This window comes from Primulina eburnea, chromosome 16, assembly GCF_022965805.1.
Source record: "Primulina eburnea isolate SZY01 chromosome 16, ASM2296580v1, whole genome shotgun sequence".
NCBI lineage: Eukaryota > Viridiplantae > Streptophyta > Magnoliopsida > Lamiales > Gesneriaceae > Primulina > Primulina eburnea.
In genome coordinates, this window is record NC_133116.1 from 2,706,111 (window position 1) to 2,729,707 (window position 23,597).

The 23,597-nt window shown below is 35.9% G+C and overlaps 5 protein-coding genes across 6 annotated transcripts; 4 read left to right on the top strand and 1 right to left on the bottom strand.

The window, feature by feature from the left end:
* Positions 1 to 54: 54 nt before the first annotated feature.
* On the top strand, positions 55 to 1,742 carry LOC140817438 (peptidyl-prolyl cis-trans isomerase CYP19-3-like). 2 transcript variants are annotated; one of them, XM_073177117.1, is made up of 2 exons: positions 55 to 185; positions 1,057 to 1,742. In XM_073177117.1, exons 1-2 carry the CDS (start codon positions 136 to 138, stop codon positions 1,577 to 1,579), a joined length of 573 nt encoding a protein of 190 aa, XP_073033218.1. In that variant the 5' UTR covers positions 55 to 135; the 3' UTR covers positions 1,580 to 1,742. The 2 variants fall into 2 exon arrangements, with proteins under 2 accessions (XP_073033218.1, XP_073033217.1); XM_073177116.1 differs by having other exon boundaries at positions 160 to 267.
* Positions 1,743 to 2,334: 592 nt separating this feature from the next.
* On the bottom strand, positions 2,335 to 3,981 carry LOC140816744 (rubisco accumulation factor 1.1, chloroplastic-like). Its single transcript, XM_073176168.1, has one exon. The coding sequence runs from the start codon at positions 3,933 to 3,935 to the stop codon at positions 2,583 to 2,585; it is 1,353 nt and encodes a 450-aa protein (XP_073032269.1). The 5' UTR covers positions 3,936 to 3,981; the 3' UTR covers positions 2,335 to 2,582.
* A 2,863-nt stretch (positions 3,982 to 6,844) lies between these two features.
* On the top strand, positions 6,845 to 7,718 carry LOC140816660 (ethylene-response factor C3-like). Its single transcript, XM_073176052.1, has one exon. The coding sequence runs from the start codon at positions 6,981 to 6,983 to the stop codon at positions 7,644 to 7,646; it is 666 nt and encodes a 221-aa protein (XP_073032153.1). The 5' UTR covers positions 6,845 to 6,980; the 3' UTR covers positions 7,647 to 7,718.
* Positions 7,719 to 9,935: 2,217 nt separating this feature from the next.
* Positions 9,936 to 16,353, top strand: LOC140816802 (protein CHLOROPLAST J-LIKE DOMAIN 1, chloroplastic-like). Its single transcript, XM_073176260.1, has 10 exons — positions 9,936 to 10,145; positions 10,239 to 10,338; positions 10,522 to 10,626; positions 10,749 to 10,823; positions 11,617 to 11,672; positions 12,375 to 12,432; positions 12,583 to 12,708; positions 12,851 to 12,946; positions 15,672 to 15,743; positions 16,056 to 16,353. Exons 1-10 carry the CDS (start codon positions 10,036 to 10,038, stop codon positions 16,116 to 16,118), a joined length of 861 nt encoding a protein of 286 aa, XP_073032361.1. The 5' UTR covers positions 9,936 to 10,035; the 3' UTR covers positions 16,119 to 16,353.
* A 590-nt stretch (positions 16,354 to 16,943) lies between these two features.
* LOC140817550 (elongator complex protein 1) lies at positions 16,944 to 23,539 on the top strand. The gene is made up of 5 exons (XM_073177304.1): positions 16,944 to 17,234; positions 17,594 to 17,927; positions 18,719 to 21,776; positions 22,850 to 22,942; positions 23,025 to 23,539. The coding sequence occupies exons 1-5, from the start codon at positions 17,070 to 17,072 to the stop codon at positions 23,335 to 23,337; spliced, it is 3,963 nt and encodes a 1,320-aa protein (XP_073033405.1). The 5' UTR covers positions 16,944 to 17,069; the 3' UTR covers positions 23,338 to 23,539.
* The last annotated feature ends 58 nt before the right edge of the window (positions 23,540 to 23,597 follow it).

The following is a 23,597-nucleotide window of genomic DNA, read 5'->3' on the forward strand; positions in this document are numbered from 1 at the left end:
AATACTCGAGCTCAATCGATATTATTTATTTTGCACCTTATTATAGAAAATGGGAGGAATTTGAAAATACCTTGAAAAGAAGGGGGGACTTTGTAAATCAACTGATAAAACCCTAGATAAACCCAATAAGAGTTCATGCCAGCAGCCATTTCAGTCTATTCATCATCGCTCATCAAAGGTGTTAGGTGAGGATCCCTCTATTTACTTAATGGAATTTGAGTTTCAACCGATTTGTATGTGTTGGTGCACAAATCGAAGGCGTCACAGGTGTTAATTTCCAGAAGCTTGTGGGGCTCAAAAATTGTGCTATATTGAAAATCATTGTATCTTCCGTAGTTTTTAATCCTCTTGATGTTAAATGTTCATTTATCTAAGAGGGATTTAACACCGGATGAACATTTGTTTTGCATTTGATGAATTGGTTTTTGTGAAAGTTGTTTCCAACTTTTTCCGGAGTTTCCTTGGGATTTGAATTGGATTTGGTGTATGAATTTGGCTAATATGCGGTGTTGTATGCGGTTTGCATATGTGAATGATAATTCCTATTCATCTGTATCACTTTTTTTTTGCCTGTATGTGATTTTGTAATTTTTTGGGTGTAGTATTGAATTTGAATAAGGGACAGCTTGTTAATTAAATTAGGTTACTCTCTGCATAAATTTAGTATGTATGATGTTGTTTATAATTCATCCTCGTTTTCCAAAATTTTACCTGGGTTGACTCGTTAATTATCTGTTTTTTAAAAACTTAGAACTGTTAAAAAAAATTACATTTTTACCTGTTCTTCTTTGTCTCAAATCTTGTTAGGATCTTTCATTATCTTATCATTTATCCTAATATTTAATTATGTACCCCAAGATTTCTTCTTTCAATTCAAAAAAATAAAATAGCAGCTGTGTTATTTAGGGGTAGGAGATATGTTTAGGAATATAGAGGAAGATGAACATAACCTGCACGCACGCCAGGGATGACTGAACTATCCAATTTTAGACGAGCTTTTAGCCTAAGCATTGCAAACTTGTAATGTATATCTTTTTGGTAAATCTTTGATTTCAGAGAGATGAAGAATCCGAAGGTTTTCTTCGACATTTTGATCGGAAAGGTGAAAGCTGGACGAGTTGTGATGGAGCTGTTCGCTGACAGCACACCAAAAACTGCTGAGAACTTTCGAGCTCTTTGCACTGGGGAGAAAGGGGTTGGAGCTTCTGGGAAGCCATTGCATTACAAGGGTAGTAAATTTCATCGTATTATTCCAAGTTTTATGTGTCAAGGAGGAGACTTTACGAGAGGTAATGGAACTGGAGGAGAGTCGATTTATGGGATGAAATTTTCTGATGAGAATTTCAAACTAAAGCACACAGAGCCAGGCCTGTTATCAATGGCAAATTCTGGGCCGAACACAAACGGATCACAATTCTTTATCACCACTGTCAAGACAAGTTGGCTTGATGGTAAACATGTCGTATTTGGCAAAGTTGTGGAAGGATATGACGTGGTGAAGGAGATGGAGAACGTTGGTTCCCAGTCCAGTTCTACATCGTCTACCGTTGTGATTGATGATTGTGGTGAGCTACAATGAAAAAGGCTATTGTTATTCGCAATGCAAACTGCGAACGATGTTGGCCATAGAATAGATGGTCGGAACTCTGTCTCTGTTAGCAGAATGAGGAGATTCTAATTTTCGGCTGTGAAATATGTACTTAAAAAGTTTTTCCTGAGGCTTGAGTTATCCCTTATTTTGTGACTTGATATAGTATTTGGTAAAACATTTTAAAAAATAATGTTTGACAATGAAGACATTTTTTTAAAAAAAAAGAGAAACAATAAGCCACAAAAGTGAGGTGAATCCAAATTGTTTTTTTATATCGTACAGATTTTACTCAAAGTAACTACATGTTTATTAGTATTTATGATTTTATATAAATTATTTTCAGAATTAATTTGTTTTATAATCGATAAATTAATATTCTCCCTCCTCGGGATTTTCTTTTAATTTGTTTGACACGTGCATTTGTTAGAGTTTAATATAATATAAATATTAAAATAAGATGTCAGTCTACTCCAAAAATAGCAAAAAAAAAAAAAATCTTTATCCGATAAAATCATTTTATAAAATGGTAATTTAAATACGAACTCACCCATTGTGGATATAACACACGGGATCTTTAGCAATGTTAATAACATAACAAATTTTCATATAAAAACGTGCTCACAATGCCCATACAAAATCCAGCAACCTCCTGAACAAGGTGGACAATAATTTAATAAATAAATCCATGTGAGATGATCTCATAAATCAATTTTGAGATATAAATTTTTTCTTTGAGTCACACGTGAAAAAATATTATTTTTTATTATAAATATGAACATAATTGACTCGTCACACGAATAAAGATCGACCTTCTCACAAAATACTTGCTCATAATTCACCGAGTCCAACACAAGCAAATATCATCCAAATGAAATTCCACCAAAATATTAATTTGCTATAAATCTTTGTGCTCTATTGTTTGCTCCCCCATTTCACTCCTACCACGTTCGTGATCTACACCAACCAAACATAGCAGAAAATAAGAGGTATTCTAATCCCAATCTTCGGGACCTGGTTGATCTTCATAGTCTTCTCTAGGTGGCCTAACAATCAATACAACAGTACCCAAGCTTTCCACCACCCCTATATCCTTCAACTTCAGACCTCTCTCGACTCTCAACCCCTCCTCGCCACTCCCATTACCACCACTCACAACCAAATAAAATGCGTCGTCGAGCGCCACCTCTCTCCTTCCTCGATCCGCCACCACCAAGATTTGCTCCTCTGCATCCCTCCTCCTGCCTTTCCACTCCAGTGCATCACCCGCCCTTTTGAAGGCCACTGCCACCCCTCCTCTCTTCAAAACTGCCACCGGCCCCCATCCGGGCAAAACCACCCACCTGTTCCACCCCTTCTCCGCCTCAACAACCCCAAAATCTCCCACCATTCCACATTCCCACGGCGCCTCCTCCACCTCTGTTCCCTTCCCCTCCGCCTTGCAAACAGGTAAAACCACCACTATGCTCGACTGTGCTACCTCCCCCACTGACATCCTCACAACCGGAACCCTCACGATTTCATTAACAGCACTCCCATCTCCTTCCACTCCATCCTTCCCCTCTAAATCCACCGAAACTCTCTGCTTGGCAAGTTCCGATTCTGACACCTCCAATGCCTTCTCCAATGTAACCCTGCTCAGCTCTAGCAAAGACGCCGATTTATGCTCTTGGGCTTGCCTATAATACATGAACCCCAAACAATCCCCCGGTAAATTCCCATCAAAACTCTCCCACCCTTTCTCGAAATCCCTCCGCGGAAAATCTTTCATAGATTTAGCCAACTCCCCGGCTCTCCTCCCTTCAAAACCATTCTTTATGATGAACTTCGCGGCAGAAGCGCGTTGTGGGGTGTTCAAGATTCGAATTTCGTAGAGAATTTCGGGGGATCCCGGGAAGTCAAAAAAGGACACGGTATCGGAATCACAACACTCAATAAGAGAGTCGCGAACCTGCGAGGCGACAACGAGTCGGTTCTGCTCGATAGAAGGAATGCCGGTGATCTCTTCAAGAGTGGTGGAAATGAATCCATCTTGATATAGAGAGGTGACTAGAGGGGCGTACTCGAACCAGAGACCTAATCTATTGGAAAGTATATCGAGGCGGGCGCTGGTGTCGAGGGATCGGTATTTGGGTGGCACAGGAGAGGGCGGTGGGCGGTAAGGATGGTAGAGTTGCTTTTGTTGAGACCTGGCGGAGGAAGAGGAAGGAAGAATGATGGCAGATATAGGTGTGAACTTGGGATGAGAGGGCGGGGTAGGCGGTTGGTAACGGCGTAGATGGTGGTCGACGGCGAGGAATGGGTTGGATAGGGAGAGTGAGAGTGGCTTAGGGGTGAGGGAGAGCATGGCGATTGGAAGGATAACGTTATCTAGTGAGTCCAACGATTTCTATGAATGGGAATATAGCATATAGGCAAAATATCTCATCGTATTCGAAAATACAATATCTTCTGGCAATATAAAACATATTCGAAAAACTAAAATTATTTTTTACAATATGATAAGAAATCAAATTCATTCTTATTCCATGCGCATAACATGATTATACAATAGTTAGACATTGATATCAGGGTGTCGAGATTGGTGAAATAAGTTATATTTTTTCGATGATCACCGAATTAAATAATAATTTTATCGAAGCGAGTATATTGCACATGACCTGATTCATCTGTGACCAATTAGCTCAATAATTATTCAGTCATATTGCACATCAAAGAGTAATAATTGTGTCTCCATCTTAGGATGCTTAACGGGACGATTCAAATAGATATTGGACCAGACCGTTCCTTTAAGAACCGGTTTGGAAGAACCAGAAACGAAATCGATCCAAACCACCTATCCATGTACATTATGATACTTTTAATTTATGAAGAAAAGCCATGGACCATACTTGCCTTTTTTCATTCACATTGTTGGAATTTTTTAATTACCTATATTTCAATATTCATTTATAATATAAAATTTTGTCTTTGTTAAATAGTATATATATACTTTACAACTAAAATTTTACAACTGACGGCAAAAACTTGCGTGAGACGGTTTCACGAATCCTATTTTGTGAGACAAATATCTCACGAATCCTAAATGTTTATATCATAGTTTCGTCAAATGTTTGAGTTAAGTTCTAAATAAAATTATAGTTACATATATTTATATTATTCATATATATTAATTTATCATTCTAATATTATACATGTTTATCATCTTGTCTCATGAATCAACTGGTATCTTAAAGTATTTAAGTTTATGAAATACGAATTCAAAATAGATAATCGTTATTCACTCTGAAAATTTATTGTGATGCGAAATAATTATTATAAGGATTTTTCTTACATCAAGTTATTTTACCGATTAAATTTTGAATTTGAGTTAAAGTGAGCAGAATTAGCTATTCGTGGTAATTATAATTTTGAACCAAGTTCAAATCATCAAAAGTAAGAGAAACCAATCATTCACTCGGGATATATATGTAAGCATCATTGAGATGATGTATGGTGAGTAGATGACACGTGAATGTACTAACAATAGTTGCCAATGAGATCAATTATATATATAATTTTGGTACGAGGCACATCTATTATGAGTGTGGTTGAGTGTCATATTTTTTTCCAAAACCCGGAAAAAAGGAAAAAAAATATGAAACAATTGCTCGCCATCCTCGTCTAAAATGTAAGCATTTTTAACTTTATTTTAATCGAGTTGATCTGCCAATGATCGACAGTCACACGTGCATTAGCTTTAAATATATATATATATTTCGTTTCACACACAAATTATATATGTATGTGTACATATTATTGCATTCAAGGAATAAAAACTATTTTTTCTACCTTTATTGATATTGCTTTTAAGACCACTTTTTTCTTTGCGCTGGGGCAAACAAGATAAATCAAACCCTTCAATCATCAAATTTAGATTACTTATTCAATTAAATTTTTTGTTCCTACTTGGAGCTTTTGACCACTAAATCTTTGAATTTCCCAAGACTTCCAAAAACTTCTGGAATTTGTTGACCATAATACTTACGAAATAGTGCCATAAATTTGTTCATTAAAATTATTTCAGACTGAAATTCTCATACACGCATCTTCATCGTCCCATTCCAACATGTTCAAAATTTCCGAAATTTGTAATTACACGGTCACTAATAATTATTAATGGCTTTTGACCTCATCGATTAAACCATGAGTGCCCAAACATTCCAATTTCGACAACATAATATAGCAGAACCTAACTATAAAATGACTATCAAAATTACGAAACATTCGGTTCGATCCAAGCTCGACTCAATCTTTGTTTTGATCACACTAGATTAGCTCCGAGCACCAGCTTGATATTTAAATTTTGGAAAATTATGATAGAAGGATAAAATATAGTAGTACTGCATAGTTATTTATCACCACCAAAATCACTTTTGACCATGCACAACTGTGAGTGAACTATCTTCTTTGTGGCGATCAAATGGTCAAACTTTCTCACAAGTTCAAGTTAGTAACATGACTAATGTACATGTTAGGCCAGTTAGCCAATTAGAATCACTTAAACATGGTTTGTAAATGCTTTAAAAAGTATTTTCATGTTTTTCTTCACAAATTTTTGAAATGGGATTTAGATAATTTTATGTTTACAATTATTGTTTACATCCAGGGACGGAGCCACCCCAAAAGCTGAGGTGGGCTCCAGCCCAGGCTATAATTTTGGGCTTAACTAGAAATATGGATTGAGCTTTTTTTTAAAAAAAAAATTAGCCTTGTATTTTTAGTTTATTAAAAAATGTTAGTCCAATTTGGTAGTCCATTCTTGAGGGTTTTTTTAGCCGTAGAAACAAGAATATGACTGCTAGTCTCGTTGGAAATTTCACGCAATTTAATCAAAAAAAAAATTTCACGCTAGTCTCGTTCAGCTCAAGATCAAAAAAATTTCTGGCTCCGTCCCAGTTCACGCCCATTACAAAAATATACACACATAATATGGATAGGCCTATTTGGGATTGGTGCCTGTGAAATCAATCATGGCCAATTGGTCACTTTACACATCACCCTTCTTGCCAAGTGGACCAAATAGTACAAACCCCACACCCACCCATCGTTGGTGACGTCACCATATGCCGCCATGGTCAAAATATGCTTTGACCCACGTGTGAGTGAAGACGGAAATTAGTTTAATAATGATCGATCGATGATCTAACTTAAGAACGTAATAATAAGCATTTTTGTCTTAATATCACTCCTTCCCGCTCCCTATATGTACTTGTCTGCAAATTCAGAAACTAGCATTCTCACGTTACCAAATCTGACCAAATCAAAACCAAGATTTCAAACTCCTGAGTCAAATCTGTAGCTTGCTAGCTATATATACAAACACACACACATACTGACATCATATTCATTCATGGATTCTTCCTACCTACATGACCCGTTCTCTCATTTCTTACCCGAGTCGTCGTCGTCATATGGTGCCGCTCATTCTATTGAATCCCAGTTCCTTCCTTTCAATGAGAATGACTCCGAAGATATGATTCTGTATGGAGTTTTGTCCGATGGGCATGATCAGATCAATCCGTACCATTCAAGTTCTGGACAATTTGTCGACGAGCAGGAGTCCGTCAAAGAACAAACGTATCGAGGTGTTCGGATGAGGCCATGGGGGAAATATGCGGCGGAGATAAGGGACTCAACTAGGAACAGCGTGAGGGTATGGATAGGGACGTTTGACACCGCGGAGGAGGCGGCGATGGCCTATGATCAGGCGGCATTTGCTCTGCGTGGCAATGCGGCGGTGCTCAATTTCCCGGCGGAAGTGGTTTATGAATCTCTCAGAGAAACGGGGTGTACATTCGAGGCCGGGAGATCGCCGGTGTTGGCTCTGAAGAAGAGATACTCCATGCAAAGAAAAGTCAATACCAAGAAACAAAAGTACAAAAGCGGAGCGAGTGCTGACGAGAATACGTTGGTTTTGGAGGATTTGGGGTCGGATTACTTGGAGGAATTGCTTAGTTTGTCTGAGAATTCGGGGACCACTCAATCTTGTCTGAACGAGCAGGATTTTTATTTTTAAAAGATATATTATAAATAAATTCTTAATTATAAGCACCGGTGAATTATATATCTCTCCATGTAATATATCTATTTTGATTCCTCGATTTCTTAATTGATCGATTAGATGATCAATTCTGTTTGGTAGAATTGGATAGAATTATTGCTGTGTGGGCTCCAAGTCTTCTATGAATAATATATTTGGTCAAATTGCCCACACCTCTCATCTTATTTTTTACAAGAGCGGTGTCTTTCCATAGAAAACGATGAATCTTTATGTGTGATATGGATCAATTATATCAATATTTATAATAAAAATTAATATTTTTAGTATGAAAAATAATATTTTTTATGAATGACCCAAATAAAAAATATATCTCATAAAATACAATCGGTGAGATACAAATTTTTGTCTTTTCAAGAACTTACGGATATGGATATACTCACGCTTTTAGAGGAAGAAATGGATATAAATTAATATAATATACAGAAAGAATATACAGAAAGTCACGAGTTCTAAACACGCTTGTAAATTTTAATGAACTTAATTCTTTGCGGAAAATTATGTTCAAATTTGAAGTATGTTCTCCCTATCTTACTCAATTCGAAGACCATCACCTTTGTGTTAGATTAACTTTTTTTCCATGATTTATCAGGTCCACTTGTTCATTAATCAATTTAGTGATTTTTAATCAGCTAATAAATTAATAATTAACGGCTGTTTACTAAATCGAGTAATTATTCCATATGACTTCAAAAAAATTCCAAATTATCGATAAAGTTAGACTCGACTTTTGTAGAATCTCACAAAATTCTAAAGATTTTTATTTAATTTTGTAGATTTATTTTACAAGATTTTTATTGACATTTGTAAACTTTTTCATAGAATAGTATGAATTTTGTGATATATGATTGTGTTTTTTTTTTTTTATCTTTTTTTGAACTAATAGTTAAACATGAATACTTTTTATTTAATTTCAATGATAAATAAGCCACTACTAAATTTATTGAAATTAAACTATAATTATTCAAGTCAATTCAACATGTTTATTTATTTAATATTTTTTGAAAAGTACATAACAATTTTTCTAATATTAATAAATAATTAAACTTAAAATATTTCATTCATTTTTTTTGACAATATGTCTGACAAAAAATAAATAAAACAATTATTTATATTTGAAAATATAGAATAATTATGTTAAAATATTTTCAATTGTGTGATTTTATAAATTTAATATATTTAATTTATTATTATCATTATCCTTATATATGTGTTCATAGATTTTTAAAGTATATTAATGTATTTATTTTTTAAAAAAATAGTAACGTATCAATCAACCAAACACATTAGCAATAAATTTTTTTTAAATAAACCCCATAGAAAATGAAAAGCATGTGGAGCAGAATGAATGAATGAATGAATTAGTTTTCGTATTTATATTATCTGTAAAAAAAATGAAAGTGAATAAACAAGTTTGAGATATTTATCAATTAAATGTTTATCCGAATTTTTAGGTTGAATCGTTTTTTTTGAATAACATGAAATCATTAAAACTTTATTAACATCTTGAATATCTCTGGATTTTTTTGTAGAAATTTTAAAAGTCAAGTTTGAATACTACATGATTTTTAAAATGTATACAAAAGTTTACTTTGAATATCAATAAACATTATTAAGTTATATAAAAGTTTAGATTGCATATATCTAGAATTTTAAATTGAAAATCACAAAATTTTGATTCAAATTTTTCATTTTAATGGAAAATTTTCTTAGTCAACTATGTTTTCAGCCGGTGATACAACAATGTGAAAAATTTTATTTTAGTTGACAAATAATGGTTAGATAAGTGCATGCGATAAGCTCAAGCAAAAAATATTGACGGAAAGAATCAAACTCTAAATAATTTGGTGTATACTCACCTACTTCACTAACTCAAATATTTTGTGAGATAACGACATGAAGACATTGTATTATTGTTTTTTGTTTTCCCTGTTCTTCTTTTAGGAAATCATATTATTATTTATAAAGTGGATGAACATAAAATTTAATATAGACAATAATTTAAAAGTAAACAAAAGGAGCTGAAACTGATAGATATAAAAATTATTTAAACAATTATGAACTTAGTTTTAAAACATATAAAACAAGAGACATCACTCTGTCCAAAAGCAAAATAATACTAAACGATATTTCATTGTTTATCTTAATCCTATTTAAATATTTAAACAATTTATTTTTAGATAGTTTACTAAATTTAACCAAATTTCTTCAAAAAATAAAAATAAATTTAACCAAATAATTTGATAGTTCACGATTCGGGACAAAATTCACGATAAAACCTTAACCCTGATCCCTACTACACTAACTCGACCACATTTCCGACAAAACACCAAACTTCCTCAAATTCATGGCTCTACCAGTGATCCAAATTCTCAACACTTCACAATTGCTTCCTAGGAGATGCTTCCTCAAAGGTGGTTCACCTCCATTAGGTCAATTTCCCACTTCATTTCTCAGGTACAGCATTTGTCGTGCCATGAAAATTCACGTCAACTTAGTTTGGTTTTTCCACTCCGTTTGAATCGAGGATTTGGGTTTTATTCTTTGCAGGATTTCCAGAATTTATCCAGTGAGCAGCAAAGGTGTGGTGCGTGCTGCATTCTCAGCCGCCGGTAGTTCTGGTGCAAACAGTGATTTTAATCCATACGAGGTAATTTAGTATGCACATTTACCTGTTTGTTGCTACATTTGTGCTATTTAGGGGTGGCCCAGTCACTTGGATTTTCAGAATCTTTATTGTCAAGTTCTAAAATGTCTCTGTCTAGGTTGCTCCGGGATCCCAGTAGGTCCAACCGCTGTATAGTTGCTTGACTAATTTGTGTATTTCATACAGGTTATAGGTGTGAATCCCCTCGAGGGATTTGACATGGTCAAGGCAGCTTATACCAAAAAGCTAAAGGATGCTAATAGGAGAGGTGACGAAGCCACCGCCACCCGAGTAGGTTAATTAAAAATCTATTTTGCCAGAATAACTTTTGTTAGATGTATTAGGAAGATGTTTGAATGTTCCAAACTTTAGATTCCCACAAATTTACTCGTAAATCGTCCTTGTTCAGTTAGAAAAGGCCCTACGATTCGATAATGATGTCGCAGTTGACGAAAAGGAAGAAGGGCGAGACAGTTGGTCCGTTTAATGTATGTTTTTTTTGGTATTTTTATGCACGTTCTAGATTTGTTAATGTTAAGATCAGTAGCCTCGTGAATTACTGTCACGGATTTGCCTCCTCAACATAAATTAAGGAAGAAGGTTAGTCATGCAATGTCATATGTAAACAAGTTTATTCCAAGTACTCTGTTATCTGTAAGTTGCGTTTGCAAATATTAATTTGATTTGACTAGAGAGATTCCATGTGATTGATTATGAAAGTGTAATGGATTTACTGTATGGATCTGAAATATTTGATTTCAAAACCTTAAAATTCAAATGTTTCTTAAGGGAATATATTAGAGAAGTCATTTTGTAAGTTCGGTATCTATGAAATTGTCACTCAATCCTACAAGAAAGAAAACTTCAAACATGAGCAGAAGGCATTAGTAGGACAGTTAATCCCATTGAAGGACCATATGCTAGTCTTCTTTGGATCCACCAAAAGTTTCCCTAGAAATTGGGTTTGGTGGTTAGAAGGTGCAAACTTTGTGTTCTGGCAATTTAGAGCAATATAAGTTTTGAGTTTAATAAAGAAATAGTTCATGCGTATATACTTTCTCAGGAAAAAAAACCAACTTAATTAAGAATTTTAAGACGTCTGGTGCCAAATATGATTGGCTATCAGCGTGTAGATCTTGTGGTCGATAAGGATTCATTTCTTATACACCATTGTAGTTTGCAATCATATGATTCTTTGTTAATATTTTGATTCCTTCAATTTAATATTTGCTTTTTTTATTTTATTTTATTTTTTGAATTTTGTTTGTGAACAAAGCTCAGGTTTCAAAGGATATAAAGTATGCGGATAAGCAGCCAATTGTCCCATGGGGCCCAAGGTATGCCTTTTCATCAAGCAACACCAACATAGAATGTGGATATTAATGCTATTGCAAGTTAGTCAACTGCTTGTTGTCTTTAACCTTCGTACCTCATTCTTTAAGTTAGAAAAATGCACAAAACTTTTAGCTCGACTAGATAGTAAGTGTTATGAGATCATGCTTGTTAGTCGTCACATCGGCTATATTAAGTTCTTTAGAGTTGTAGAGCTAGCTTTTGGGGTAAAGTTAAACACAAGTTCATAATATTAACACGATATCATATCTCAGGTCCACCGTTATGTGTTAGACTGTCTTTGTGGGCCACCTGTCTTGTAAACTTCACGCTTCAGTTGTTCATTTCTGAACGTGAGATGATGTGTTAGTTGTCCCACATCGGTTGTAATAAGTTTTTGAGAGTTGTATATATAGACTTAGATAATCATCTCCTATTGAGCTAGTTTTTGGGTGGTGTTAGACCCAAATCCACAATCTCAACAATTCTTACTCTAGATTATCTATCATTTGGTTTTGTATACTTTTTCCATGGATCTATGTTATATTTAGATATCCTTGTGATTGGAAATAGTGTTGTTAGCTTTCGATTTTTGATTCATGGTTCTATTTGACTTTTTCCGTCTATATCTCGTTTCCTCCTGCAGCTTAGAAACAGTTTTTATTGCCATAACCTGACTATCTTCTATCCTTTTGTCAATATTTCAGATTTGCCAAATCTGAGGTCAAAGATATGCGAATTAACATGGCAATATCAGCTGTATTTGTAAGTAGGAGTTTGGCAGTGGTTTATCTTTTTTGTTGGATTCCGTTTTCTTATCTAGGCTGGAATTTAGGAGGTAGAGTGGGACAGATTGACTATTATTTGGCATTTTACTTGGTCATTGACTGATAACTACATGTTTTTATTTTGCAGACAGCTTGGATATTTATCAAACGTAGTGCAGAGTATAAACCTTTGCAATTTATAGCCTTCGTGTTTGTCTATCGAATTTTTGAGAAGTTAAAAGCATTTGAACCCCCCTCATCTCCCACTTTTACGGTAAAATTGTAAGACAAAATTGTTGAATTCTTTTATAGTGTGGTGATTTGTCCCTAAAAAGGCTTGTTTTCTTTTTTTAGGGAAATATCATCCTAGAAGAATTTTCAACCTGCCATTTCTTATAATATATCTGTAAATGCAGGAAGAAGGTGAGGATGAAGGTAGAATGTTGCGAATGGGAAAAAGGCTACTCCGATCTCTAGCCCTGGTTTTTGGTACCATAGCTTTTGCTTCTTTGGTAAGCTTAGCAATTAATTTTTTTCACCTGAAGGTAGTATTGACACCACGTGCATGTGAGATACCTGAGTTTAACATCTTGGAATTTATGAGTTCATGTTCAGATGAAACATATAATCTTACTTGTAACGAGGTCACATTTCTGATCTGTATTGATCTTTCCTCTGTTCTGTGTGTTCAAAAGGTTTAATTAGTGAAATTTAAGTTTCATTAAAGTCTACAAACATCTTGGTAGATAGCCTTGCACTTGGCATGAGTGGACAACCTCCAGACCTTTTCCTTATCAGTTATCCCACAAGATTAAAATGACAATAAAATGTATCAAGATTGACAATAGCATTGTGGCAAGTTCTTTTTCATCACTGTTTAAATTGGTTATAACTTAAAAAAAGGTGACATTCACTTGTCATGAACGAGAATAATGGTCTTGGGTGTCCTTTTATTCATCATTTATCAAAATTTCTGATCAGTAGCAAGTTCTCCACATGGGACTGAACCTTTTCCGTTAAAGATAGTGTAACGACCATGGGCTATCCCGATCTTGGGCTCACCACATGGGCCTTTTGCCCTCACGGGCTTTCCCATGCATCATTACTCATAGAACTCCTTCCCCTGACAGGGAGTCTGTGCCGTATTGAGTTATGGTCGTTACCACGTCATTAGGTGTTTCTGATAATATTTCAGGTTTCTCTTTTTGCTTCCTTATTTCCACATACTAGTGACAGATTCCCATTATCTGATCTGTGACAAAGTTTCTATTATCCAGTTGAGTAGGTGGCATGGTTTATCTAAGTAGGATTCCAGTATTTGATTCATTAATTGTTTTATTTTCCATTAACTATTTCTCGAACGATCACCAGTTTACTGAATCATTTCAGCTTGCTGAATCATTATGGTTCATTCATTCTTACTTAAATCAGATACACTCGATGACTTAGGCTATGTTTACTTACTATGATAAGTATAAGATTATACTAATAATCTTATTAACCTCATGTTTACTTGTTTTTTTATGGCTCGTACTAACTCGTAAAGATTATAAATAGTTACCTAATTTAGCTTTTAAAACCAGATGATTTATCATAAATAAAATATGTGATTAATAATTATTTTTATTACTGATACTTGCATCTTTACTTCCAAAAAAATAATATATGAAAAGCTAATTTATAAAAATTATAAAACTTGAATAAAAAATCGAATAATTTAATATATTATTTAATACATTTCATTTGATTTTATCCTTGATTCATAGTTTTTTTTTGCTCAATTTATTAATTTTATTTTTTAAGCAATAAATAATATCAATACCCAATAATTTTTATGAATAAAAATAACTTACATGAATAAAAATAACAATCTCAATTTTGCAATACAAACTAAAAATAAGATTATTTATTAGTATTTTTTTGATAGGAAACATAATAATTATATAATGAAAGTTTGTTAGTACAATAATAGCGGATGAGTGTTCTGCAAGAACTAAGAGCTAAACATTATCGTCAAATCATTACAAACTTCCAATCCCTAACAACATCTGATATCGAAAGATGAGTACGCCCTCTGAACTTAATGATTTCTCATAATTCGCTTTCGCTGACATTTTTATTGCTGAAAATTCTGTTATTCCTCACTATCCATATGCTCCAAAATGTGAGATGAACTATGACATACCATAAAGTGCCAGCGCTGCTCCGTGAAGGGAAACCCGGTTCGATAATGAACATGTCTCTTGCCCTCTGTGGAAACACCCATTGACATCCGATCTCTTGCATAACCTTACTCCATAAACATCGTGAGTAGGTACAGTGCATCAACATATGATCCTGAGTCTCTTCGTTGTTCTGGCATAGAGTGCACCATTGAGGACTTAATGCGCAAGTTGGCCATCTTCTTTGCACCGAATCTGATGTAGGGAGTTTACACAGCGCCACAGTCTACGAAAAAATCTGAACCTTTTGTGGGACAAGTGATTTCCATATATGATCATGATAAGGAAAGACAGGGAAGTCATAGATAGGAAAGAAAGAGTCGTAAAAAGATTTGATCGAGAACAAACCCGATGAATCCCCCAACCACATCCTGTAATCCTCCATACCTAGCTGAACCCTGACCGAATCTAGCACACCTGATAGAGTAGCAAACTCACCCATCTCTAAATCATTGAGATCTCTCCTAAAACACACATCCCACCTAAAAGATTGTCTACCTTCTACACTGACCACCTCTACAAAGCACTGAATAGGTTTGTTTGACAATGTACAAATTCTGAACAAAGAAGGAAAACGTTCTTTGAAAGAAGGACTCACTCCCCCACAAACATCCTCCCAAAACCGAATGAAATTGCCCCCTCTCAAGACCGAACCCCACATAAGATGAATTGCCGGGAAAGTGCAAGAAATGAATTTCCAGGAGCTTCGGAAAGTAGCATTCTTGGCCAATCCCAAATCCCACCTGTTGTCTTGGAGACCGTAAATGCTTTGAATTACATTTTTCCACAAAGTCCCCTTCTCCTTTGAATCACATGTTGTTGCTTATCCTTCATTGTTTGACATCATATAAAATTAGTTTACTAGTCTCAATATGATTTATCCACATATAATAACATTTCATTAACTAAACACAGATTTACAAAATCCAGTTATTTAGGTTAAAGTTAGTTGTATTCTGTTTGGCTTATTTGGCTCGGTTTGTACACTGACAGTTTCTCTAATGTTAAATTGTAGGGATACACTGGTATTCTGAATGTAGTCGAATATTCACTTGGCTATGTGCCGGTTTTCTTGCACAACAACCAGGTAACAACCATTGCCGTCTACCACATACTTTCTTTGGATTAGATACTTGAAAATGGCCAAATCAGATTCATTTCCAAGGAAATTGTATACCACCACTGGACGTTCCTCATGCCTCATAGAATGAGGAACACGGGGAAAATATAAAAAGTTCTGCTGAGTGCGCGACACGAAATGCGATAGACCAAATTGTGAATGATTTGTCGTTCATTTAGATGGCCTAAAACTTAGCATCTTGTGCAAAATGGCATGCATCGAATCAATTATAAAATTCAAGAAATTAATTGCAATTTAACTCTGTTTCGCCTTACTCAGGAACTGCTCGTAACTGTGTCAACGGCGCTCATGCTCTACGTTCTAGCCTCATTCTATCGGTGACAATTTTCCAATGTTTCTCTGGGTGAACAGCAAGTTTCGCATGAAAGTTCGGAGTAGACTAAGAGTTTAAAACCGGGCTCTGGGCAAATTTGTATGATTGGGAGTTGAAAGAGGGTAGATCATATACTACAAAAAAGAGGCTAGATTAGAATGTGGTGATAGATATATATATTAACCTTTTGATTATCTTGAATATTGCTTTCCATGCAAAAAAAAATATTGCTTTTAATTTTAATGGTTTATGAAATTGTGATTTTGAAGTTTATCATGCCTACTATATAAAAACTGCTATTTTCTGTTGTAGTAGGCTTCGTCCTTGGGAACACACCTCTTTTTTATTCTGGCCCTGAAATAACTAAATTGCTCGTTTTAAATTTTTTTTAAAAAGTTTTCTAATTTTCTCTCGTGTGTATAAAATGGCTGATATAGCCTGTTAGGTTCGTTTTATTAAAATATTTAACTAGAATAAAGAATAATATTGAATTTGGGATGGAATGTAAATTATAAAATTTTCATTTTTAATAATTAATAAATGAAAATAAAATCAAAGAGACTAGAGATAATATTATAAATTTTCATCCAATGATTCTGATTATATAAAATAAATAATTAACGAATTTAATCATCATGATATAAATAATCAATACACAAAATTATAACCAAATATTTAAGTAAATTGGATTATTAAACAATCCCATATGCGAGTATGCGACCACCGAAATGTGGCAAGTTATATATATAAAAAAAGAAAACGTGGTTGCTGTTGCAATAATTTCAAACTTCAGGGGGTTGGCTGCAGATAATGCATTAGGTTAATATATTTGCACTCTCCATCGACCTTCAGCTAAAACCCACAAAAACCTCAGCGATGTAATTGTACTGTAGGCTTGGACCAACGACAAACTGCCAATCGAATTGAAAAATCCACCGAGGAATCGTGCAAAGGAAGAGATGAATAATCTGAAGATTTCTTGGGAGGTGGCTGCGAGGCTGCAGTTACAGTCTGAAAGTGCGGAGGAGTTCCTCCGGTTGTCGGCCATTGACGTTGAGCGAGATCTCCTCTTCTTCGCTTCATCCTCCAATTTCATTTACACAATGCCGAATCTTTCATCTCAAGTATAAAAACATTATTTTTTAATTTATTATTTTCTGTTGTTTTGTTGTTTCTTGGTTGTACTGTCTTGCAGAAGTTAGCGGAGATGGGATTTAATGTTTTTTTTTGGATGTGTCGTATGAATATTACGGATGAGTGTTATGAATCACGATATTATGCATGTGTTTATAACAAATGAGCCTAGCGAAGCTGCATAAATAAGAAAGATTTGTCTTTGATAAAACTTCATGATTTGTGAAATTGTCCAAATGGAAGGGCTAATCTTTTTCCAAACTTGTTTTGATGATTATGAACCAAGTTTCTAGATTTCTCTATTGTTCTGTATCTGTATATCTCCTGAAGAATCTTTTTCCGTAACCAGACTGAAGGAGCTTGGAGTAAGACCTCATCACCTGCTTCTGCTCAGCTCATTGATCTAGAAGCAGGAGATTACATTACTTGTTTAGAATACGTCATGGAAAAGGAAGCCTTGCTCTTGGGAACTTCTTATGGTCTTCTATTACTCTTTAATGTGGATGATAATGCAACAGAAATTGTTGGACGAGTCGAAGGTGGTGTCAGGTGCATCTCACTAAGTCCAGATGGTGATTTGTTCGGTATGATCACTGGTTTTCAGCAGATTCTAGTGATGAATCTTGATTGGGATCTGTTGTATGAGATGGCACGAGATGATTTGTCAGAAGATATTGACGTACGTAAGGACTTTTTACCATATTCTTTAAATTTAAACTTGATTTGAGTCAATCATGTCATAAGCTGCCTCTTATGTTGTTTAATTGATGGCATCTGTTTCATTTTGTGCTTGTTTTTTCGGGGTTTGAAGGAAACTTTTTTCGCTATTAATGACGGTAGTTCATAAAATTGTATTTGGATAGTTTTGTGATATAATGGTAAGATTCCATTAGGAGTTAACTTTATTCAAAAAGAGATTTTTGGAATGCCTTGGAATGTTTTCAAAATCTCTCACATTCACACCTACTCCTTCGTGGAGACTTGCGCAAATGGATCTGTGCGAAAATTCGTTTTCAAGAATAGATTCCTCTTGTTATTTTGCACTTACTCATTTTTGCAACTGGCTCCTATCTTTTGGTAGCTTTGCACATGACAATTTCCTCTTGTGCCCTTTCCAGGCTTTCTTTTTTTATTACTAGGCAACATTTATATTCCAATTGAAAATTTTTCCTGCATAGAGTGACGTGGTTTATGAAGGAAGCGTGGAGAAGATGCTCAGAAAAACATACCGCAACTATCATGGAAGTGTGAGCAGATGAGAAATAGCATTTACACCAATAGTTTGTGAAATATAAAAGTCAACATTATCGATCCCATTTTAGGAAGAGGGAGGTGTCCTGGACTTTTTCTATGATCCTTCACATTTTTATTGTCATTATACTGCAAAAAAGTTTAGCACTCAAGAATAAATGAACTTTAGGATTGAGATGGAGTTGTGCAGTTTATTCACATGATGTGTTGGATTGTGTTTCAGATGAATTAGCATCTTCTGCCGAAGTTTTGTTTGACAATCCCATTTCATGGAGGGGCGATGGCAAGTTTTTTGCAGCTCTTAGCAAGGCGCATGATTCATTTCCCTCAAATAAAAAGCTTAAAATTTGGGAACGTGACTCAGGGGCGCTCCATGCTGTCTCAGAACCAAGGCCTTTCATGGGATCAGCATTGGACTGGATTCAAAGTGGAGGAAAAATTGCTGCTGTCTATTATCGAATTGAAGAAAAGAAATGCCCATCTATAGTCTTTTTTGAGAGAAATGGTTTAGAGAGAAGCTCATTCAGTATCAACGAGGGAATTGAGGCTACTATAGACTTTCTGAGGTTCAACTGTAGCTCTGATCTTCTTGCTGCTATTGTTAGAAATGAAACATTCGATACTCTCAAGATTTGGGTTTTTAGTAATAATCACTGGTACTTAAAGCAGGAGATTAGATATTCAAGGAATGATAAAGTGAACTTCATGTGGGATCCGACAAAACCTCTTCGATTGATTTGTTGGACTCTCAGTGGCCAAATTATAAGCTATAAGTTTGTTTGGGTCACGGCAGTAAGGGATAATTCAACAGCATTTGTCATTGATGGCTCAAAGATACTAGTAACCCCATTAGCGTTGTCCCTGATTCCACCTCCTATGTATTGTTTTAGCTTGGAGTTTCCTAGCGCTATTCGTGATATGACTTACTGCTCCAAAGTTTCACAAAATCGTCTGGTTGCATCTCTGTCAGATGGAGGTTTAAGTATTGTGGAGCTTCCTCTGCTTGAACAATGGGATGAGCTGGAAGGGAACCATTTTAAAGTTGAGGCTTCATATTTTGGTACAGAATTTGGATCTTTGCTACATCTGTCTCTGTTGGATTCACACGTGCTTCTTGGTGTTTCCTACTTTCATTTTGGTGATAGTGATGGCACTAAGAGATCCCCGTTTGATAAGGATGGCAATCTAGGTTATTACCTGATGGAAATTGAGATCAGTTGCTCTGAAGATCAAATTCCTAGTTCAGTGACATCCTCAGGTTGGCAAAGTGAAATTTCGAGTCAGATTTATCTTGAAGGGGTGGTTATTGGTATAGCTCCTGTGCCATCTCATAGATCTTTGGCATTTGTTCAGTTTGATGGTGGAAAATTATCTGAGTACATCCCAAAGGCTGGAACAAATAGAGGAGCCAGTCTTCGTAAGTGTGACAATAAGAATTTCTTGTTGTCCTGCCCTCAGATGGATATTGCTCAAGTTGGAGATTTTACACCAGATAAATTGTTACTCCTTGGGCTTGATGACAATGGCAGCTTGCATACTGAGGGAAGGATATTATGTAAGAACTGCAGAAGCTTTTCATTTTACTCGAATTCTGGTGATTCAACAATGACTCATTTGGTGATTGCAACGAAACAGAATTTACTATTTATTGTTGACTTTGGTGATATCGTGCGTGGAGAATTGGACCAGAAGTATGAGAATTTCATGCCTATTGTGAAGAGTAGAAAGTCTGAAACTGAAAGCTTTTATATAAATATATGGGAGAGAGGGGCCCAGGTTGTAGGTGTCCTCCATGGAGATGAGTCTGCTATCATACTACAGACACCTCGAGGAAATCTTGAATGTGTGTATCCCAGAAAATTGGTCCTTGCTTCAATTGTAAATTCTTTGGACAAAGGCCATTTCAGAGATGCCTTGCTCATGGTAAGACGACATAGGATAGATTTTAATATTATTGTTGACCGTTGTGGTTGGCAAACCTTTGTTCAGTCAGCTGCAGATTTTGTCAGACAGGTGAGGAATTTGAGCTACATAACAGAGTTTGTGTGTGGCTTGAAAAATATAAATATCATGGAGACACTGTACAAAAATCACTTGTCCGCGCATAACATAAAGAATGAGTGCAAAGACGTAAAGGTTTCAAATGGTGATAATATAGTAAACTCAGTCCTGATGGCCATCCACAAGGCGCTTGAGGAGCACATCGAGGATAGTCCTTCAAGAGAGATTTGCATTCTGACCACTTTAGCTAAAAATGACCCCCCAGCTCTGGAACAGGCTTTGGAAAGAGTAAAGTTTATCCGAGAAATGGAGCTCTCGGGAACTGATGATTCAAAGAGAACGTCTTACCCTTCGTCCGAGGAAGCTCTGAAGCATCTGTTATGGTTGTCTGATTCAGAGGCGGTTTTTGAAGCTGCTTTGGGGCTTTATGATTTAAATCTTGCCGCTATTGTTGCGTTAAATTCACAAAAGGATCCTAAAGAATTTCTGCCACTACTTGAAGAACTGGAAAACATGCCAATGCTTTTGATGAAGTATAAAATAGACCTTAAACTGAGAAGATATGAAAGTGCTCTCAGGCACATTTTTTCTGCGGGAGACCCTTACTATAAAGATTTTACAGACCTGATGATGAACGTTCCTGAACTATATCCTCTGGGTCTTCAGTTGATTGATCAGCCGCATAAAAAACGGCAAATTCTTGAAGCATGGGGAGATCATCTTTTTTCTTCAAAATGCTTTGAGGATGCTGCTACCACCTATTTGTGTAGCTTCCATCTAGAAAAAGCTCTAAAGGCTTATCGTGCTTGTGGCAATTGGAGGGGGGTTCTGACAGTAGCTGGCCTCATTAAACTTGGGAAGGATGAGCTTTTGCATCTGGCGCGTGAACTCTGCGAGGAGCTTCAGGCACTTGGTAAATTAGGTGATGCTGCTAAAATAGTATTAGATTATTGTGGTGATATAAACAATGGTATCAGCTTATTGGTCCAAGCAAGAGAATGGGAAGAGGCTTTGAGAATTGCTTTTCTGCACCAAAGAGGCGACCTGGTTTCAGTAGTGAAAAGTTCTTCTCTGGAGTGTTCTAGCTTGCTTATTGGAGAATACAATGAAGGGATGGAAAAAGCTGGCAAGTACTTGACCCGCTACTTGGCTGTTCGTCAAAGAAGATTGTTACTTGCTGCAACAATCCAATCTGACGAGCGATCTGTGGGCTATCTTGATGATGAAACAGGTTCACAAGCTAGCACTACTTTCAGTGAGTTGAGTGCATATACCACAGGGTAAGTTGCCTACTCTTCAGCTCTCTCTAGCATATAGTTTTGTCATACTTCCTTTTGTTTAGAGTTACTTAGTTTTGCTAGTAATGTTGGCCACTGATGTATATTTTCCTCCTCTTGATGCCCCTGCTCTATCTATGGACCAAGGATACCCTTAAATCTTACTGCTGCTTGGGCTGATTCATTTTGTTTGTGACATGCAAGTGGTTTTTATTTTTGCAATCATCCTTTAGAGTGGCCAATCAAGTCTGCTATCTGTATCTCCTCCCACTTCCTTACAGGTAGTTCTAGCGGTTGAACAATCTTAGATGTTCAATACTCCTGCTTCCTCACTGTTGGTTCTCAGGGTTGGTTCTGAATATGTAGTCATTTCCTTAACCAAAGCTCAATATCATGAGGACAGTGGGCCAAATAATTGACTCAGAAACTTGTCTTTTAAATTTAGTGTCATCTTGCTTCCCCTGAAGACTATGTTACACTGTTTCACTTCATCTTTCCAATATTATTCTAGGTGCAACATCTATATTTCATTGCTGCCTCTAATAGAATCTTTCTAGATGCAATTGAAGCCTGAAGCATCCCTCTCTTATCTCGGTGTGTAACTATTATTTTCCATATGTAACAAATGTGGGATATCATCTTATATGCACCTACTTGGCAGATCTAGATATCGATGTCAAAGGCATGAGTCGAATGTGAATTCAAATTTAAACTTCTATAATTAAGAACTGACATTCATTTGCCAGTCTTCTCCTGTATTCCGCTGGTAATGTTCATTTCTCTTTTCTACTCTCATATCCTTCTTACAATCCTAAGACTTTGTCAGCAATTAAGTGTTAGGCTGGGAGATTCTTATTCTGTCTCTGCTTATTGAATCATGCTAGGCTGGGAGGTCACTCATTACCATCAGTAATCTATTGACTTCTACTTTTCAGTGATACAAATTGGTGCCAATTGGCTTCGATGGACTTTTGTTTTCTTTATCTAAAACCATGATGCCGTCAAATACCAAATTGTGAAATCTTCGAATTCACTTGGACATGCTTTGTACTATTTGTCTCACTTATCTTGAGCAGGACCAAAAAGGGTTCAGCTGCATCGACTTCCCTGAGCACGTCTGCCAGGGGCAGAGGGCGTCAGCGAAATAGAGGAAAAATAAGAGCTGGAAGGTAAAATATTGCTTCTTCGTATATTTTATTTACCTTAATCGGGGGAAAACCCCTCATAAGAGAAGTAAATTTTGCTGTCCAGCCCGAGTGAGGAGATGGCTCTAGTAGAGCATTTGAAGGGCATGTCTCTAACCGAAGGAGCAAAATGTGAGCTTAAATCTCTACTGACTTGTCTTGTCATGCTTGGTGAAGAAGAAACTGCTCGGAAATTACAGCGTAGTGCTGAAAAGTTCCAGGTCGCTCAAATCGCAGCGGTAAAGTTAACTGAGGATGCGATGCCCAGTGATAAGGTTGATGAACATGTGTTCTTGTTAGAACGTTACATTCAGAATGTGCGCAAGGAACCACTGCATAATTCAGAGGCCTTCTCTTGGATGTCAAAAGTATTGCCTTGATCCTCTCCTTCAACTCTCCATGTTATTTTTGCGCACTGTAAAATTTACTTTCTAAAGCATGAGATAGCAAGAACAGTGAATTCTCGACAATGTTTTTGAACCTGGGCTAAGTTCTATCTTCCATTTGAGGCAGGCTGATGTACAGATACTACTGTGATGTATGTACAAGAACTAAAGCGTTTATTTGCGCTCTTTATTATAATTAGGGTTATGATTAATATGATGGTAATTATAATCAAATACTGTAATCTAATAATTCT

What these genes read in the sequence shown, in the direction of transcription:
- LOC140817438 (XM_073177116.1), top strand. Translation starts at nt 209, where the DNA reads ATGGAATTTGAGTTTCAACCGATTTGTATGTGTTGGTGCACAAATCGA. An exon ending in ACAAATCGAAGGCGTCACAG is followed by an intron (nt 268 to 1,056) that starts GTGTTAATTTCC and finishes CTTTGATTTCAG; the next exon opens with AGAGATGAAGAATCCGAAGG.
- LOC140816744 (XM_073176168.1), bottom strand. Translation starts at nt 3,935, where the DNA reads ATGCTCTCCCTCACCCCTAAGCCACTCTCACTCTCCCTATCCAACCCA.
- LOC140816660 (XM_073176052.1), top strand. Translation starts at nt 6,981, where the DNA reads ATGGATTCTTCCTACCTACATGACCCGTTCTCTCATTTCTTACCCGAG.
- LOC140816802 (XM_073176260.1), top strand. Translation starts at nt 10,036, where the DNA reads ATGGCTCTACCAGTGATCCAAATTCTCAACACTTCACAATTGCTTCCT. An exon ending in ATTGTCCCATGGGGCCCAAG is followed by an intron (nt 11,673 to 12,374) that starts GTATGCCTTTTC and finishes TCAATATTTCAG; the next exon opens with ATTTGCCAAATCTGAGGTCA. An exon ending in CCTCATCTCCCACTTTTACG is followed by an intron (nt 12,709 to 12,850) that starts GTAAAATTGTAA and finishes CTGTAAATGCAG; the next exon opens with GAAGAAGGTGAGGATGAAGG.
- LOC140817550 (XM_073177304.1), top strand. Translation starts at nt 17,070, where the DNA reads ATGAATAATCTGAAGATTTCTTGGGAGGTGGCTGCGAGGCTGCAGTTA. An exon ending in TGCCGAATCTTTCATCTCAA is followed by an intron (nt 17,235 to 17,593) that starts GTATAAAAACAT and finishes TTCCGTAACCAG; the next exon opens with ACTGAAGGAGCTTGGAGTAA. An exon ending in GGAAAAATAAGAGCTGGAAG is followed by an intron (nt 22,943 to 23,024) that starts GTAAAATATTGC and finishes TTTGCTGTCCAG; the next exon opens with CCCGAGTGAGGAGATGGCTC.